The sequence below is a fragment of the Leucopleurus acutus genome (assembly GCF_964270905.1).
Source record: "Leucopleurus acutus genome assembly, chromosome: 4".
NCBI classification, from domain to species: domain Eukaryota; kingdom Metazoa; phylum Chordata; class Mammalia; order Artiodactyla; family Delphinidae; genus Leucopleurus; species Leucopleurus acutus.
The window spans coordinates 71,441,719-71,458,195 of NC_139146.1; the positions used below are offsets into that span (position 1 = coordinate 71,441,719).

The 16,477-nt window shown below is 38.0% G+C and overlaps 1 protein-coding gene across 10 annotated transcripts in view; it reads right to left on the minus strand.

The window, feature by feature from the left end:
* The window catches only part of FRYL (FRY like transcription coactivator), a 244,013-nt gene that overhangs the window by 31,163 nt on the left and 196,373 nt on the right, over nucleotides 1-16,477 (minus strand). For all 10 annotated transcript variants that reach the window (XR_014326144.1, XM_082837769.1, XM_082837765.1 and 7 more), the window contains 9 exons: nucleotides 15,181-15,275; nucleotides 13,514-14,121; nucleotides 13,111-13,208; nucleotides 9,396-9,566; nucleotides 7,297-7,437; nucleotides 3,816-4,013; nucleotides 877-1,038; nucleotides 622-696; nucleotides 103-279 (listed from right to left, as the gene is read on the minus strand). Coding sequence is in view for 9 of the 10 variants with exons in the window: in XM_082837769.1 (XP_082693895.1) it covers nucleotides 103-279; nucleotides 622-696; nucleotides 877-1,038; nucleotides 3,816-4,013; nucleotides 7,297-7,437; nucleotides 9,396-9,566; nucleotides 13,111-13,208; nucleotides 13,514-14,121; nucleotides 15,181-15,275 (1,725 nt within the window). In the remaining variant the exon portion in view is untranslated. The remainder of the gene's footprint in view (nucleotides 1-102; nucleotides 280-621; nucleotides 697-876; nucleotides 1,039-3,815; nucleotides 4,014-7,296; nucleotides 7,438-9,395; nucleotides 9,567-13,110; nucleotides 13,209-13,513; nucleotides 14,122-15,180; nucleotides 15,276-16,477) is intronic.

A 16,477-nucleotide genomic window follows, 5' to 3' on the forward strand; every position in this document is an offset into this window, starting at 1 on the left:
TACCCTGCCCTTAATCAGGAAAGATCCTGTGGTTAAATCCTTCATTTTCATGCAGTTGTTAACTATTCTATAAATATTATCAAAGAAAGCCCATATCCTTACCTCTGCATCTTCCAACTCAACATCTAAAAAGTCAAAATCCTTAAAAACGCCAAACTGTTGTTCACTGCTGTTATCTTCCACAGCTACTTCTTCCTCTTGAATTATGTCCTCTGTTGCAGAAATGAGGCTAGTCTGTTGGTCCCCGACTTCCAAATCCTCATTAGAAGAAAATACAACCTGACCCCCAGCCAAAAACAAAGCAAAACAAAACAGAACAGAAAAAGGCCATCCATCAGCTTTGTCACTCTGAATAGGGGACATCAGTGCCCTAAGAGCCATTGCAGGCCTCATCTGTCAATGAGCTCAGAGCTTCAATTTGGTCTAATGCCTAACTGGGTGTATGCTTAATTAGCATAGCGGCCAAGTGTCAGAGAGGCAAGTAATAGTTTTTTCATTCTAAGTCAACACTGTAAGTAAGGTTAAGTTAGAAAAGGCAAGCAAGGAGACACAATAATTTCCGTTTCTTCATGGACTAACGTGATTGTTAAAACCTTTACACAGGTTTTCATGATTACTCACTGATGGATTCTTCGGAAGACCAGACTCTGGACCACAGAGAGAAAGCACATTCATTAGCTTTTCTCTTGTTCTTCGCTAAGGAGAAAGAAAATGCAAACGTTACGACTCCTGATAAACTAAGACAAATTCTCAAGTTCTCATACGTAGAATGAAATGGATTCTTCTATTCTATGAACTTCTTTAAAATCTTTTTTTAAAATTTTATTTTTTTATTTTTTATACAGCAGGTTCTTATTCTATGAACTTTTAATGTACCTGTGATAACTGTGGCCTCTTCCAACTAACAGGCACCAAGGCATTAGAATTAGAACCAGAAGAAGTTGAGGAAGTGCTTCTCGTCACAGCAATCACTTTCGGCTTCCCGTTTCTTCCAGTTGCGCTATGCTGATCACCATATTTATTTCCAATAATTGGTGTCTACACAGAAATAAAACGCCAGTGTTTGACTCAAATAATTCAACATAAATGGGTTAATAGCGTATCTATAATGACATTTTTTATAAACAGCCAAAAAAAACAGCATAAGGAGAAAGATTACTTAGCGTAAGGCAGATACTACAATAATCAAAGGTAATGATATATCTTTTTTTTTTTTTAATCATAAGATTTCACTTTATTGGGAACCAGTCTCTGAGGAGATTATTGGAGAACTTATTCCTACTTTAAATACAGATCTGCTTTCTTTAAAAACGACCATCTTCACCTTTCCCCCCATGATTATAAAATAGGTCCTCTTTGAAAGCTCAGAAAATATGAAAATGATTAAAAAAAAATCACCTGTCAGCTCACCACTCAGACTTAATGTCTATTAATATTTTGGTGTTTTTTTGATGCATGTTGTGTGCTTCAATAAGGTGCTTTGGCAAATATTCAAGATTAGTAACAACTTCAAAGGGAAAGCTATCTACATATGTCTTACTGCAAATCTGATATGTAACATTTCCAAAATTTATTTCCGTAAAATTCCATGATGAGTCCAAACGCTGGATGATCCAAAACATGTGTATTTACTTGGCTTTGTGAAGTGTCTCAAATTTGCATTTGAATATAATTTTAAGCTCACTTGCATGTCACCCAAGTCCCCTTATGATCTGGTTCCTGCTTATCTCCCCAACTTCAGCCTCCACCACTCCCTCCTGAACTTCACACTCCAGCAGAGCTGAGCTTGCTCCCCAAGCATATGGTGCCTTTGTGGACCTATGTGTTGGCACATGTCACCTCCTTTGCATAGAACATGCGCCAAGCAAACCCCTAATCACTTTGAACATTGCCTCCAGACTTCCAAGGAGGCCTATGCTGATACCACCACCACCTCTGCGTAATTGTACTTGGACATTTACCAGGTGATGGTGATTGTTTCTGTGCCTCTCTCCCCCCGCTATACGGGAGTCCCTGGACTGAGTGTGACTCATCACTGCTCCTCTAGTATATCTCCAGTGCCCACACAGAGCAGGTACTTGGGAATTTTTTGAGGAAACAAATTGAAATTAACTATGTGATATAGATAAAATGTTCTGAGGAGCCGTACCACCGTTTTCAACAAAATAACTGTGACACCATCAGTTTCTGACTCAGAAGAACAGCAAAGCCCAGTTTCTCTATCATATTCCCATTCTATGTATTCCATGTTAGAAATTCTCAGGTGATAGAAACCAAAACATTGGCAGTAAACATACTTTCTATCTTAAAAAAATAACCAATAAGCTCTGGATAAATTCTAAGACCAAGACTAAACTGCAAAAATATTTTTTAATCTATATAATCCTTACCAATTAAAACATGAGTAGATCTTCAGCTGTTATCTTTCTCAACTCCCCCCAGCCCCCAATACTTGATCAATAACTTCTCTCTTGAAAAATTCCTGCCTTGGCTTGTGAAAGACCATTTCGATGGTACCAAAGCCAACAAGAGTGGGCTGAGTTTCTGGAGGAGAAAACCCAAAACTGATGCTCTCCGCAAGGGTCAAAAAATCTTTGCATGCGATTTGTATCGATATTAATATGTAACATAGTCAGGATTCAGGTTCCCTCCGGACTGGAGGGCCCTGCCTCAGTCTAGCCCTAACATGTAGGGCTTCTCAAATCTCAGTTTATTTTAGCCTCATTTTTCCTTCCATGATTTCAACCATCCACCTATATGACACTGAAAACCCTTAAACTTTTTCCTTCCGCCCAAGTTTTCCTCTAAAACTTCAGATCTCTTTAGGTAATCAGCACCTCCGTCAGTATGTTTTTTGGTCTCTTCAGAGCCAGTATACCCGAGACTGAGCTCATCACGCCCTCCTTCCCTGCTAATACCTGTTCTCCCTGCATTTCCATCCCCTTTGAAAGGTACCAACACTCACCAAGTTGTTCCAGCAAATGTCCTTGTCTGTTCCTTACTTAGCACCCCCTCTCCTTCCCATCAAACCCCATCAATTACTTCCTCAGACTTTTGAAAACCATCCCTTCCCTCTTTGTTTCCTCTGCAGTTGCCTAGGGGCACAGTCCGACATTATCTTTTACCCAAATTACTGTAAGAGATTCCTTAAAAATTTCCACCCCGCTCCTCTCTGGTCCATTTTCTATCCTGTTGCCAGAGTGATCTTCCTAAAATGCAAATCCTAGTATTTCCTATTCCAGCTAAAAATCCTTTAAGAGCGCCTACTGCTTCAAGAGAAAGCCATCTCGTCAGACAAGATGCCAGTGACCTCGCGGCTCCCTATGCCTTCAGCTTCCTCTCTCATCCTACTCTATACCTCCATCCTCTGTACTCCGTGCTCAGGGTAGGCCACAGTAACTGGATGGAAGTTTCCAGAGCGCCGCGCTTTCTCACACTTACAAGCCTTCATTCACACATGCTGCTTTTTCTTGGATTACTCCCCCCTCCCCAGACTTCCGTATATACCTGTCTAGGGTTACTTATCTCTCAACACTCAGCTCAGATCAGGTTAGATGTACATGCTATATATTCCTATAGAACTTCGAACCTACTTCCAGCCAAAGCACTTATCACAATGTTTATTTGCCTATCTCCCCAAGAGGCTATAGGCCTTCTCCCCTGAGAGCAGTCTTCTCCCCACTCCCACCCCATTTTCATGACACCTGTCACAGCATCTACTGCTGAGTATGAGCTCAATCAATGCTTGTTGAATGACAGAATGAAGAAATGAAAATTTCTAATAGAGCACCTTTATCAATCTCTGAGCATCTTACCTCAGATATATCAAAATGAAAATCTAAGGTCTTCCCAGGCAACTCCTTAGAGACGTTATTAAAAATTTTAGTGAAGGATATTTCAGGAGAACCTGTATCTCCTCCGTAGGTCCTGGGGATATCGTTGGGCACGACAAGGCTTGCCGAGCGAGACACCACCAGTTTTAAGATGTTAAGGGCTTCCTTCCAATAAGGACTCTGGTTTCAAAACACAATAGACAAATACATATTTAACTAAGAACAAAAACTTAGTGTACACTGTAGACAATGAAAATCTTATTTCTACAAAAACTCCTTGTAAATTATTCATTTTTACTTTGAGGTACCTAACAGAGGGTCTGAGTTACAAAAGGAAAGAAAATAAGTTATTATTTGTACCGCTAAATTTATGAGATATTATACATATAATAATGCTACCAGCTCAGAATATTTTGCATTTTTCCCAATAAGTGCTTTATAAATATTACTGGTTGAGAAAGTCTAATACACTAATCTGGCAGTTGGGGTAAACAAAGGGGTTGTATAGATATGTGAACTTTCTAGATGAATGAAATATATGGCTTTAAGACTCTAAAACTTTAAATGTTTTAAGTCTTGGAGATAAACAATTTTTGATGCATACTTTTTAGACATAAAAATATTAAAATACTAAATAAATTTTAGATTTTTCTTAATGACCCAAGCCCCGAATAATAAGCATAAGTGCTGTGCTAAAATGATGCTCTCAGTGATTCCTGAGCTGTATAGGGTGAACTTTTCCCCCTATATATGGTGGCTATGTTTTCGAGTTATTCTTCTGCTTTTAGTTTTGTATATTTCTGCCAATATAATTTAGGAATGATTTATATGACAGACATATATGTGGAGAGGAATTAATGCCTAATTAAAAATTTAGAACTTTTTTTACTGCCTACTGAAAATCATATAAAAATGACTTTTTTTCTTTCTTGTGGTACCAAAATCAAACTTCAACCTTGTATTACACATATTGTTTCACAGTTGGCAGTTCTGAGAGAGGGAAAATACTACTTAAAAAAGGAAGTGAAAAATCTTTGGCAGAAATGAATTCTCCAATTTAGGTAATACATCTTGATACGAAGACATCTAAAGCATAAAATATTACTAGTAATTAAAAATGTCCACATGAGGCTTCCCTGGTGGCGCAGTGGTTAAGAATTCGCCTGCCAATGCAGGGGACACAGGTTCATGCCCTGGTCCAGGAAGATCCCACATGCCGCGGAGCAACTAAGCCCGTGACTACTGAGCCTGTGCTCTAGAGCCCGTGAGCCACACTACTGAGCCTGTGCACCACAACCACTGAAGCCCGCGAGCCACAACTACTGAGCCCACGTGCCACAACTACTGAAGCCCGCGCACCTAGAGTCTGTGCTCCACAAGTAAAGCCACCGCAATGAGAAGCACGCGCACTGCAACGAAGAGTAGCTCCCGCTCGCTGCAACTAGAGAGAGCCCACACACAGTAACGAAGACCCAACGCAGCCAAATATAAATAAAATAAATAAAATTTTAAAAAAAAGTCCACATGACACTGTGACATTTTAAGCACATCATCGTAGAAAACAGTTTATCTTTAACAAAGTTAGACTATGTAAAAATCATCATTTTTTTCTTATGGAAATAATTAGGCGCTCTGGGCACTGCAAAATGCTAAAATCTCTTCAGAGATATTTCCATAAATTATATTGGTACTTGTGTTCTAAATGTAAAAGATTATCATTTACATGTACGTAAAATGTTTAATATTTGAATAAAGCAGAAGTCACTAACTGGGATGACCTGTCGGCTAAATATAACCTTGGTTTACCCAACATTTAAAAATAAATTTAAGGACTTCCCTCGTGGCGCAGTGGTTAGGAATCCGCCTGCCAGTGCAGGGGACATGGGTTCGAGCCCCGGTCCAGGAAGATTCCACATGCCGCGGAGCAACTAAGCCTGTGTGCCACAACTACTGAGCCTGTGCTCTAGAGCCCGCGAGCCACAACTACCAAAGCCCATGCGCCTAGAGCCCGTGCTCCGCAACAAAAGAAGCCACTGCAATGAGAAGCCTGTGCACTGCAACGAAGAGTAGCCCCCTCTTGCTGCAACTAGAGAAAGCCCATGCGCAGCAAAGACCCAACGCAGCCAAAACATAAATAAATTAAAAATAAAATAAAATAAATTAATTAAAAAATAAAAAGAAATTTGAAAAGAAATTTGAGACATTTTAAAATCAGGCAATTTTAAAGAAAAACCCAGATTTTGAGCTTCTCTTTATAAATTAGAAAAGAAAAATTAGAAGTTCTGGCCACAGTGGACCTGTACTCCAACATGGCAACCATTCTTAGTCATGCTGTTCCTTTTAGATGAGGAATGTGCAGCTCACTTAGTCATAAATCTATGCCCTCTTATGGTTACTTGCTGGCCCAGTGAGCATATAAGCTTGTGGTTCTGAACAAAAGAAATGTATCTATGTTTCATAAATTAGTAATTCAATGTGCTATGTATTTCTGCGGGTGATCCAGCAAATATCTGATGAGTTAACTTCTTTAAGCCTTAAGGAAAAAAAAGAGAAAAGTGCTTTAGGAAAATAAATATAATTGCTGAATGGTGAAGCCTTGCTCCTTAAGAGATAAAAATAGAGAAGATACACAGGGTTACCAAAGAAACCTATGTTTTTTTTTTAATATTTGCAATCACTGATTTTCAAGGGAATCTAAAAAATAACCCAGATTACCCAATAAAAATACTGAAAAACATTTTGATACAGTTGTGTTACTTTCAGATATGGACTAGAACACAAACTCATTGCAGCTGAGTATTTCCATTTGTAAATTTTGCTTTAGTGAATACAAGTATCACTGGAGTAGAAACACAAAGTATTAATCTGTTAAGGCTCTCAAAGAGTTTGCTCTGTTTGGTCAGTTGTATCCACAATACTGCTCTGGTTGTCAAGGCCTTTCTTACAGACAGTTCTAAAGTGAAATTCAGTACAGACCAAGTTAACTTGTCACCGTTTACAGTTAAACCAAGTCTGATTTTCTACTTTCTAAGTATCTGGCACTTTTTACCAGACACAGAAAGCAACTCTAAAATACAGACTCTTCAAAGAGTTCTTCTGTTTCTAAAAGTAGTATCTGTTCATTATGTAGGACTTGGTTAAAAACAGAAAGGTACAAAGTACACTGTCCAGAGACAGTGACTGCTGCCATTTGTGTACATTCCTTCCAGTGATTCCTGAAATGTACATTCGAGGACATAATCATTAAAAATAAAAATCAGGAATCATGCCAATCCTACCGTTCAGATTCTGCTTGACATCACTCACACTGAGAACATTTTCTCATGTTGTAACTATTCCTGAAAACATGATTTATGAACTAACCACTTCCCCTATCTTAGACACTTAAGGTGTTTCCAATTTTTTATGATTATAAGTTGCTTCGAGATGAACACTTCTATACATGAGATCTGGGGTCACTCACCTGTACATATTTTCCAATAATCTTTATGATCTCCAGATTAAACTGCTTGACTGGGGCAGCGGAGAGGTCAATATGACTCAGAAGACTATAGATGATCTGTAGTAATGATTGCTGCATACTGGACAGTCCTTTTTCTAACAACTGAAAGTAATATTAAAAAGTACACTTTAATCAGGTTAAAAAAAATTCCACAGGATTTACGTTAGTGATGTTGAAAACCAAACAGATTTAACCTAAGAGTTCATGGTTAGAGTTATCAGAAATCCAGAGAATAATGAAGGTAAAAGGTAATGTCTATTATTGTTACTTGTCCTTGCTGCAGAAAGGAGAATTAGACAGATTACTTGTCATCTTAATCTTAGTGCTTTCTTTTATATCCTTAACTAATTTAGTTAAACACCATTTATTTTAGGTTAAGAGAAAAACCGCTACACCACCGTCACCGAAGAATAACTAACTACCCGCAAGCCATTCACACCAGCCACTTACTACCTATGTGATCTTGGATAAGTTTCTTATTTCTCTGAGCCTTGATTTTTAAAAATAAAACTGGTAACACTTGCCTCATAGGGTTTGTAGGACAATTAAATTATATATGTGTAGTTCTAAATATGTGTAATTAATTTTAGTACTGTTGTTAGTAATAATTTGAGAGTTATTAATAATCATAAAACAAGGATAACTTACACTAGTAAGAGTAACATTGGAGACAAAGCATTCTCTCTGTAGACTGGAACTACATGGCCCACATGTGGTACCCAGCAGGCCAGTGCCAGACCTTAGAACCCCATGATGGGTCTTCAGGGAGCGCTAGTGTTGCTTTAGTGTTGAACTTTATGGTGGCGCAAAAGCGAAAGCTAGACTAAGGCACTTAAATTCAAAGCCAGTTAAGGAGGTCTGGCTTTATGTTGGCTCTTGTCCTAAAGGTGTAGGTATAAGATAACCTAGCGATGCGCATTCATTCAGGTTAGGAAGCTCTCAGGCAGAGGGCTCACGCTGTTGGCTCACCTAAATATAAAGTCGATGGGAGTAAACCCACCCAAACCAACACCTTAAAACTCCACACCAGTCCTGAGCACTTTACGATGCTCACCATCAGTGACTTAGCTAAGTTAAACAGTGCTATGAGCAATACTTAAAATGTTTATGGAGTTACAAGTAATTTAAGTTTGTACAGTGTGTTAGGTTTAGCTGCCAGAGGTCAACTTTCTGAAAAGGAACGTATCACTGACAAACATTTTTAGTGACTAGGAATTTCTTCCTTTTGAGGGTCTCCTCGTGGCTCTCTACTCAATAATTTACTTTTCTAGGCACGAAGTCAGTTCTTCAACAAATAAATACAGTCGACCCTTGAATAACAGGTTTGAACTGCATGGTCCACTTATATGTAGGTTTTTTTCAGCAGTAAATACTACAGCACTACAGGACCCACAGTTGGTTGAATCAGGGATGTGGAGGGCTGACTGTAAGTTACATGTGGATCTGACCGTGTGGAGGCTTGGCACCCTTAACTCCTGCGTTGTTCAAGGTGAACTGTATTGACTTTTCATGCTGTTCTATCACCAGATTTAAAAATTCTATTTACTCCCCCCCAAATCATATTTTACATTAGGAAGGAAATATAGTTTTAATCAAAATATAGTTTTAATCAAAATATAGTTTTAATCAAAATTAAAACTTGCCCAGCAGAAATGACTTTGCATGCTGTATTACTATTCTAGAAAGGATCTCAAAGCCAAGAGCTGGTTTTGTAGAAACAAAAAGATAACCATTCCCTAGGATCAAGACCAGGAAAAAACCCATTTGCCTTTTGAAATAAAGGTGAGGTTTATATCATTATGAGTTTAATGTCACTTAAGGACAGTGAATGAGGAAATAAACACTGAAAATGAAAAAAAAAAAAAAAACCTTTATAAAAACTTGCTCCTTACTTGAGAGATATTACCTATATTTTTCTTCAAAAAAAGATGTTACCTATATTCACTCTCAAAGAAAATTTGAAGATTAATTAGCATCAGTGCTGCTTCTAGAAATAAACTCTATTTGAAAATTTTGCCACAGAGCAGTTGAAAAATCCTTTTTTGGGGGAGTGAATTTACCTCTGCAAGATAAGTCACAAGACTAAACGTAGTATCTGAGAAGGAGTCATGCAGGTATCTACACACTACGTTGATCCAGTTAGAACAGTCTCTGGAATACGTGTGCGTACTGTACAGACTCATCATGTGAGCCAGATTGACAAGCGTTGGGCATTTTTCTTCTGCACAAACCTAAAAAAGCAAGCAAAAATTTCATTCACTTAAAGACAGTTAAGTTTGATTTTATACTAAATGTATTTATTTAATGCATCAATTTAGATATATATGTTGAAGAGTTAATGCATTTTATTTCAATATGGTAGAGAAGTTAAACAGAAGAGGAAAAAGCACAAGGCGTTCTTAAGAGAATGCCTTAGATCATACGGAGAGGATTAATATGTCAAGCACTTCCGTGGGTGTTAAGTAGTATGGCTTTTTTTCAGTCTGATGTAAAATGTCTTTGGTAAAAACCCAAATGTTTTTGTAAACCCTGTGTGTCATTTCGTAAAAAGAGTTTTGTTTTGTAAAATCTATATACGGTTCAGTGCACAAATAACTAAACAGGCAGGCTCAACGTGGGAATCCTCAGCGAGGTTCGGAGCTGCTACGCCAAAGAAGAAATGCTTTAGTCTCAAGCTGTCCAGGGTATCTCACTAGGGCAGTCAACTGCAGAAGCCTCAACCTGTGTGATTCAGTCAAAGGACTTCATTGGAGGACTGATAAAACGTTTGAGTCCTGCATCTCCAGTGAATGGCAATCTCCAGTGTGGACGTCAAGCTACTCTTCAGGAAATCACCTAAAGCTCTTAAGGTCCTTGGCCAATCATTTACAGGCTACTGCAAAGTGTACTGACTTCCTAGACTTTGCGTGATACGGTACTACAGAATCTGAATCAACAAATGTAGGCCCAAGATATGAAGGCATGCAAGACTATGCAGAGACTAATACAGTACCTTGGAAGTTATTTTATAAAATCATTAAAAGCAGCTGTTTTCATGCCATTAGCCTTTTACTCATAAAACAGACACCAGGAAGAAAAAAGAAAAGTTGTTTGATATTTCTGATTCGTGTTTCAAAATATAATAATTTATCACACTATTTTTTAAAAAAACCACATAACTTTATAATTTCAAAATTTGTTATCCTTCAGCAAAAATTTTTATAGTTTAGAGTAAATTCTAATCTTATCCTGAAGGATAAGGTATTCCTATAGAATTCTTATAGTCTTAAAGAATATTTTTTGAAAGAATGATTTTTTAAGAACCTATTTTTTGAAACAGAAGAAAGTTCTTTGGAATAATAGGCTGTGTAATTTTATAGTAAAGCAAATGGCTTAGATTTAATTTTGGAACTTTGGAATTACCAGGTTAAAATACGAGCCAAAAAAGAGTATGTTTTATAACAAACTTTTTTAGCATACTATTTTTGCCATAATGAATAGCTAAAAAGGACAATATTTGTCCTAAGTGTTGCCTCATTTTGAAATTCTGTGCTCTCCAAGGGCACAAACAGTAGAAAGAGTGATATTTGCATAATGAGGAAGCACATAATGGCAGAAAATTATTCTCAACAGTTTAAGTGAGAGAACAATTAAGGAATCAATTTAGTTCACATCCTGCAGGTTGCTGAAAGGCCACAGAGGGAACCTTTGTGTGCAGCTCAACAGGAAGAAAACAGACTTAATAGCAGTTTATGACTATCAGCAAGCCACATATTTGATTTCTTAAAAACATAAAAGATATTTGGGACTTTCCTGTGCTTTGCCTCGGTCAGGACAGCAGAGGCTTGGAGCTCAAGGGCCTTCTATGGCCTTCCAGTCACGCTGTGCTTCTCACCTGACCTAACACTCAGCAAATTACTCAGCACTTCCGCTGCCAATCTCAAATGCTTCTACTTCCCCTATCAAGGGATTTATGCTTTTTACTTCCTTAAAACCCCCAAATAAGCCAATATACATTCTTTCCTTATATTTTCTTTCTTACCCCTCATGTAGAAAAAAATAAAATCTTTGTTTACATTTTCCTAATGGTGTGTTATTAGAATATTAAAATGAAAGTCGTTTTAATAAATTATTTAAAAAATCACTTTTAGACCTCATTAATGCAAATACATGTTGTTGGGTTTTTTAGTACAAACCATCATTTTCAAAACTAAGATATGTCTCCATGAACTATGATAATGGCTCTTCTTTTTAAATACATGCTTTTAAAATGGTTAAGAATTTCTCCATATCTATTTAGAAATTTAAGTAAGGATGGATTCAACAGCAAATTTTATTAAATATTTTCTTGTCACTTATTAAACATTTTCTATCCAGATAATGAAAATGTTCTTACTCTTGTTATTGGGTAGTGATCAATTGGGTTGGCAGTCTTTTTTCACTCCATTGGCACCCAGAGATAAATTTGCACTTAACAGTATTGAAATGGGGCCATAGAGGGATGGGTGTTTTATGTGGTTTTCTAGAAGCCTGCTCCTTCCATCTACTGCTGCGCTACTTGCTAACTGAATCTCAGGTTTGCAAAAAACTGCTTATACAAAAAGCTCTTCCAGAGAAGTTTACTTGCTTGTTCCCTTCCGTTGCAGACTTCTCTGATTTTTCTCCCAGTGCTTTAGCCAGGTTATCTTACTTATATTACTATTGAGTCACCCCCTCCAGTTCACCTGATTTCCTGTTGTATGTATATTACTTGTAAATTCCTATAACTCCTTCTTGTAACTGTTTGTATTTTCAGCCTGAAAAGTTTTTTTTCCAAGACTCAATGTGACCAAAAAAAATAAATATATAAAATAAAATTAGTTAAGAATTAAGTTTAAGCCGAAGGTAAGGTATTTGTGATCTCTTTATTGTTCTTAAGAGGAAGTTACTAAATAGATAAAATGTCAACATCATATTCTTTTACAATTAAGACTAAGAGCTATAAAACTTTTAAACAAATGTTCACAAACGATTTAAAAATAGCTACATATGTGTTTAAGAAATATATGATGGGAGGGAAAGAGTCAAATAAGGAAGAGAAAAGAATGAAGGGAGCAGAGAGAGAAGATAAAGAGAATGTTAGAAGGAAAAAGGCAAACATAAAGGGAGAGAGAACTTTCAGAATCAAAAAATACATTGTGCCCTCTTCTTCCGCAGGGCCTTTGCACATGCAATTTCTCCTGCCTGGAAAATTTCTACCTTCAGCCCTGCTCTTGTTTCTCATCCAGGGACCTTATTTTGGTTACTCTTATTTGCCCTTCAAGTCCACTTAGATATGACTTCCCCCAGGCAGACTTTTGCTTTATGTGTCCCTAGAATATTCTGTTCTCCCATTGCGAAGTCACCAGACTCTACGGTGATGGTCTACTTACTTGACTGCACTGCCATCCTAAGGCCCATAGGGCTAAGGATTCTATTTACTCTGATTATCATTGTATTTCTAGCACCTGATCCAGGGCTCAGTACATATCTGGGGGGCAAATGAATGAATGACTTGGAAACTGACAGAGGATAAAGTAGGGAAACAGAGCAGAAAAAGATTCAGACTCAGAGGAGAGCTACTCTAAACAAATAATTTTATTCACTGTCATTTGAGCAGCTAACATATCATTACTATATTACTCCTTCATATGCATAAAAGAATAAAAATTTAGATAGGAAGTGACAGTAAAAGGATTTTCAAGAGACTTCCCCCCTTAAGATAAACTCCAGAGAAAATTCCCTAAAGTGTTATCTTCCAGCATCACATTTGCTTACCTTTGCTATTCGACTAGCTGTTTCTTTGCAAAACTGAGTTGGGCTGTCAAAATGCTGGATTAAGTGAGGCAATAAGCAAAGGATGTTAAGAGGAAAGCCTATCAAAAAAAAAAAAAGCAAACAACCAATTTTATTGCACATTATTTTAAAAATTAAAGGATTTTTTTTTTCATGGTTCACAAAAACCATTTTCTTTTTATTTCCTGGAGTACTTGATCTTCTAAAAAAAAAAATTTTTTTTTTTTTTTTGCTTTTACCAAAGAATTTAAGCTATCTCACATATTAAGAAAACCATAACTGTTTGTGGAAAAGCAGAAATTAGTAGATTTCAAAACCAACAATTAGTTTACATTTCACTATATTAAAGAAAAGCGAAGAGTTGGTGCAATTCAAGTCACATCACCTGACAACTGGGAAGGATCCACCAACGTGTGTTTGGAGACAGCAATGAGTTTACTCAGGAGGTGCACTGTCATTTCCTGTGTGGATACTGAGGTAAAACCCTTAAGGAAGAGCTGCTGAAGGCCTGGGAAATTATTCCACTTCAGTTTGCTTTGTACGGTTTCAATCTTCTCTCGACTCTCTGATTTTTCCAAAGGCAGGTGGATCAGCAGTTTGTTGAGAAGTCTGAGAGCCAGGAGGTATTCATATTCATAATCTGATTCTAATAAAGATGCTGCTATCCAAAAAATGGTGGCCATCAAGCTGGCAGGCTCAGTAGTGGGCTGCACATCATACACGGCTTTCTCTCTCAGGGAGGAAAGGCTTCGAGTCCTCGCTAAGCTACTGCTGTGGTTGAGCCGTCCATCCATTATATCCAGTGTATTACTCCGCCGCCGGTCACCTCTTCGGTCACCAATTAAACTTAACCTCAAAGAGTTACTTCTTGCATTACTGCTATATCCCAAATAACTGCTACTATTAATGGGACTTGTGCTTAGATTGAGTTGTCCAGTGCTTTTCCTGTTAGCTGCATACTTGTTTCCCATTAGAGGATCATGGTATGAGGTTCTTTAAAAAAAAAAAAAAGAAAGAAAAGAAAGAAAAAAAAAAGATGAATCCATGCACAATCGCTTCTTTTGCTACATTAACTGTACTCTTGAAAACACTGCAAAATGGTAACTGTTACCAGGAAAAATCATTTTTAAGTATATCTGACTTTGCTTAACCCAATTTCAGTTCTTTCCTCCCTATTAAAATGTACAACAGTATCTTTTCCACTGTGGCTACTCTGGGTTGGATGAGGTTTGATTTGAAGCGAAAATTCTGCCATAGTTATCGCTGATAACTTTCAGCTCTGGGATTTAGTACATATTACGTCCAAAGCAGGCCTCGTTTGTCTCACCCCCAGACTCAAAGGTCCTGATGTCCCTATTTCTGTCAATTCACATTCTCTCCAAAAGAACCAAGCTCAACAATTTAGTTTTGATTTCTCCTTCTCCCTCACATCTAATTATCATTGATTAAAAAATAATTACAGAATACTTTCTACGTGTGCCAGCAGTATGCAAAATGCTAGGAACATTAAAGTCCATGGAAATGGATAAATGAGAGCCTGTTAGTTGCTGTTATGAAAATATTAAGAAAATACTGTGAGATCCCAAAGGATGGAACGCTTAGCATTCCCCTGGGGCAGTTAGAAATACTTAGCTAGGAGGTGATATTAAGACGGGACTTGAAGGATAAACCAATTTGGGATTTGCAAGGAAGACAAAGTTCGAAGAGAGGCTGGTCCAGGGAGAAGGAACAGTATGTGGAAGGTGTGAGTCCCTGCTGGGGTGACAAGAGGATGTTGAGTGTGGCAGTAATACAGCCTGTCACTGAGGCTGAAGCCGAGTGGCACAGCAGAAAGGTCTCTGACTAGGGTGTCAGAGGAACGGCACTGCCGCATACTGGCCCCGTGAGCTTTCACACGTCTCACTGTCTGAGGCTCATTTTCCCACCGGCAATCCATCTGAATTTAAGGGTAGTACTCTCACTGCCGATATTAGAACAATATAGTATTACACATATTTAGCTATTGAAGGTCTAAATACAAGTCTGCCGGTTGCCTAGTTTTTCAGTTCTTACTGAGAAAGGGCAGAAAGAAGATCGTAATGCTTCATGGTTTCAGCCAAAGTATCAATTGCAGATTCCAACGTGAGAAGAAGCTCAATCACAAATCCCTAGAAAAAAAGGCAGATCTTAATTAATCATACTCTGGAAAGAAGAAACTGCAATGCACTTCCTGATGAGATTTCAAAATAGAACAAACTCCACATTAATATTACAAAATAAACTCTCGAGCAACGTGATCTTGCTGATGGATGAGAATGCATCAAACTAATGGTATAAACTGATTACACTGGCAACACGATGCACCCAAAATTACCTGGGTCAGAAATCTAGGAGCCATCCTTGTTTCTTTCTCTCACATCTAAATTGAATCCATCAGCATCTTGAAAATATTACTTTAAAAATAAATCCCAAATCTGACTTCCTTTTCTCTACCTCCATAGCTCCCCTTAATCCAAACTATCATCATTTTGGCCTGGACTCTTACAGAGAGCCTCTTAACTGACCTCTCTTGCCTTCCTAAGGATTCCACCTAGCCTACAGAGTGAGTGTTTAAAAAAAGCAAGTCATATCCATCACCTTCCTTTTAAAACCAATGGGCGGTTTCCCATCAGTTCAGAGTAAACTCCCACCTCCCACCAGAACCCCCTTGGCCTCACATGATCTGGACCTGCTTACCTCATCAATCTCCTGCCTCTGGAGGTCCCCAACCAGTATGTTCTAGCCACATTGGTTTGCTTGATGTTCCTTTATTTTGTTTTATTTTAATTTTTGGCTGAGCCATGAGGCTTGCGGGATGTTAGTTCCCTGACCAGGGATTGAGCCCTGGGCCCCAGCAGTGAAAGCGCCGAGTCAGTCCTAACCACTGGACCGCCAGGGAATTCCCCTGATGTTCCTTTAAAAAGCCGATTGCTTCTGCCTCAGGCCCTTTGCACTTGTTAGTCCTGTTTCCCTCTGCCCTCTTCCCCAGATTATCACAGGGCTCACTTCATTTAAACATGTGTTCAAAACTCTTCTTCTCAGATGATCATAAATAAATAAATAAATAAATAAATAATCCTCTCCCCCATCATTCTTTAACCTGTTACTCTACCTTATTACTTTCACAGCATTCATCACTAAGTAAACTTGTATTATACTTTATTGGTGGATTAAAGGCTTGTTTCCCCAATGAAATGTGAGCTCCAGAATGCCAGGAACTTTGTCTTGTTCATTACTGTATCCTCGGTGTCTAAAACAGTGTTAATAAAGTCATGAGTCTGTACAGACCTACGTAAGCTCTCTATTGCAGTATTTCACTTAATTTATCTTA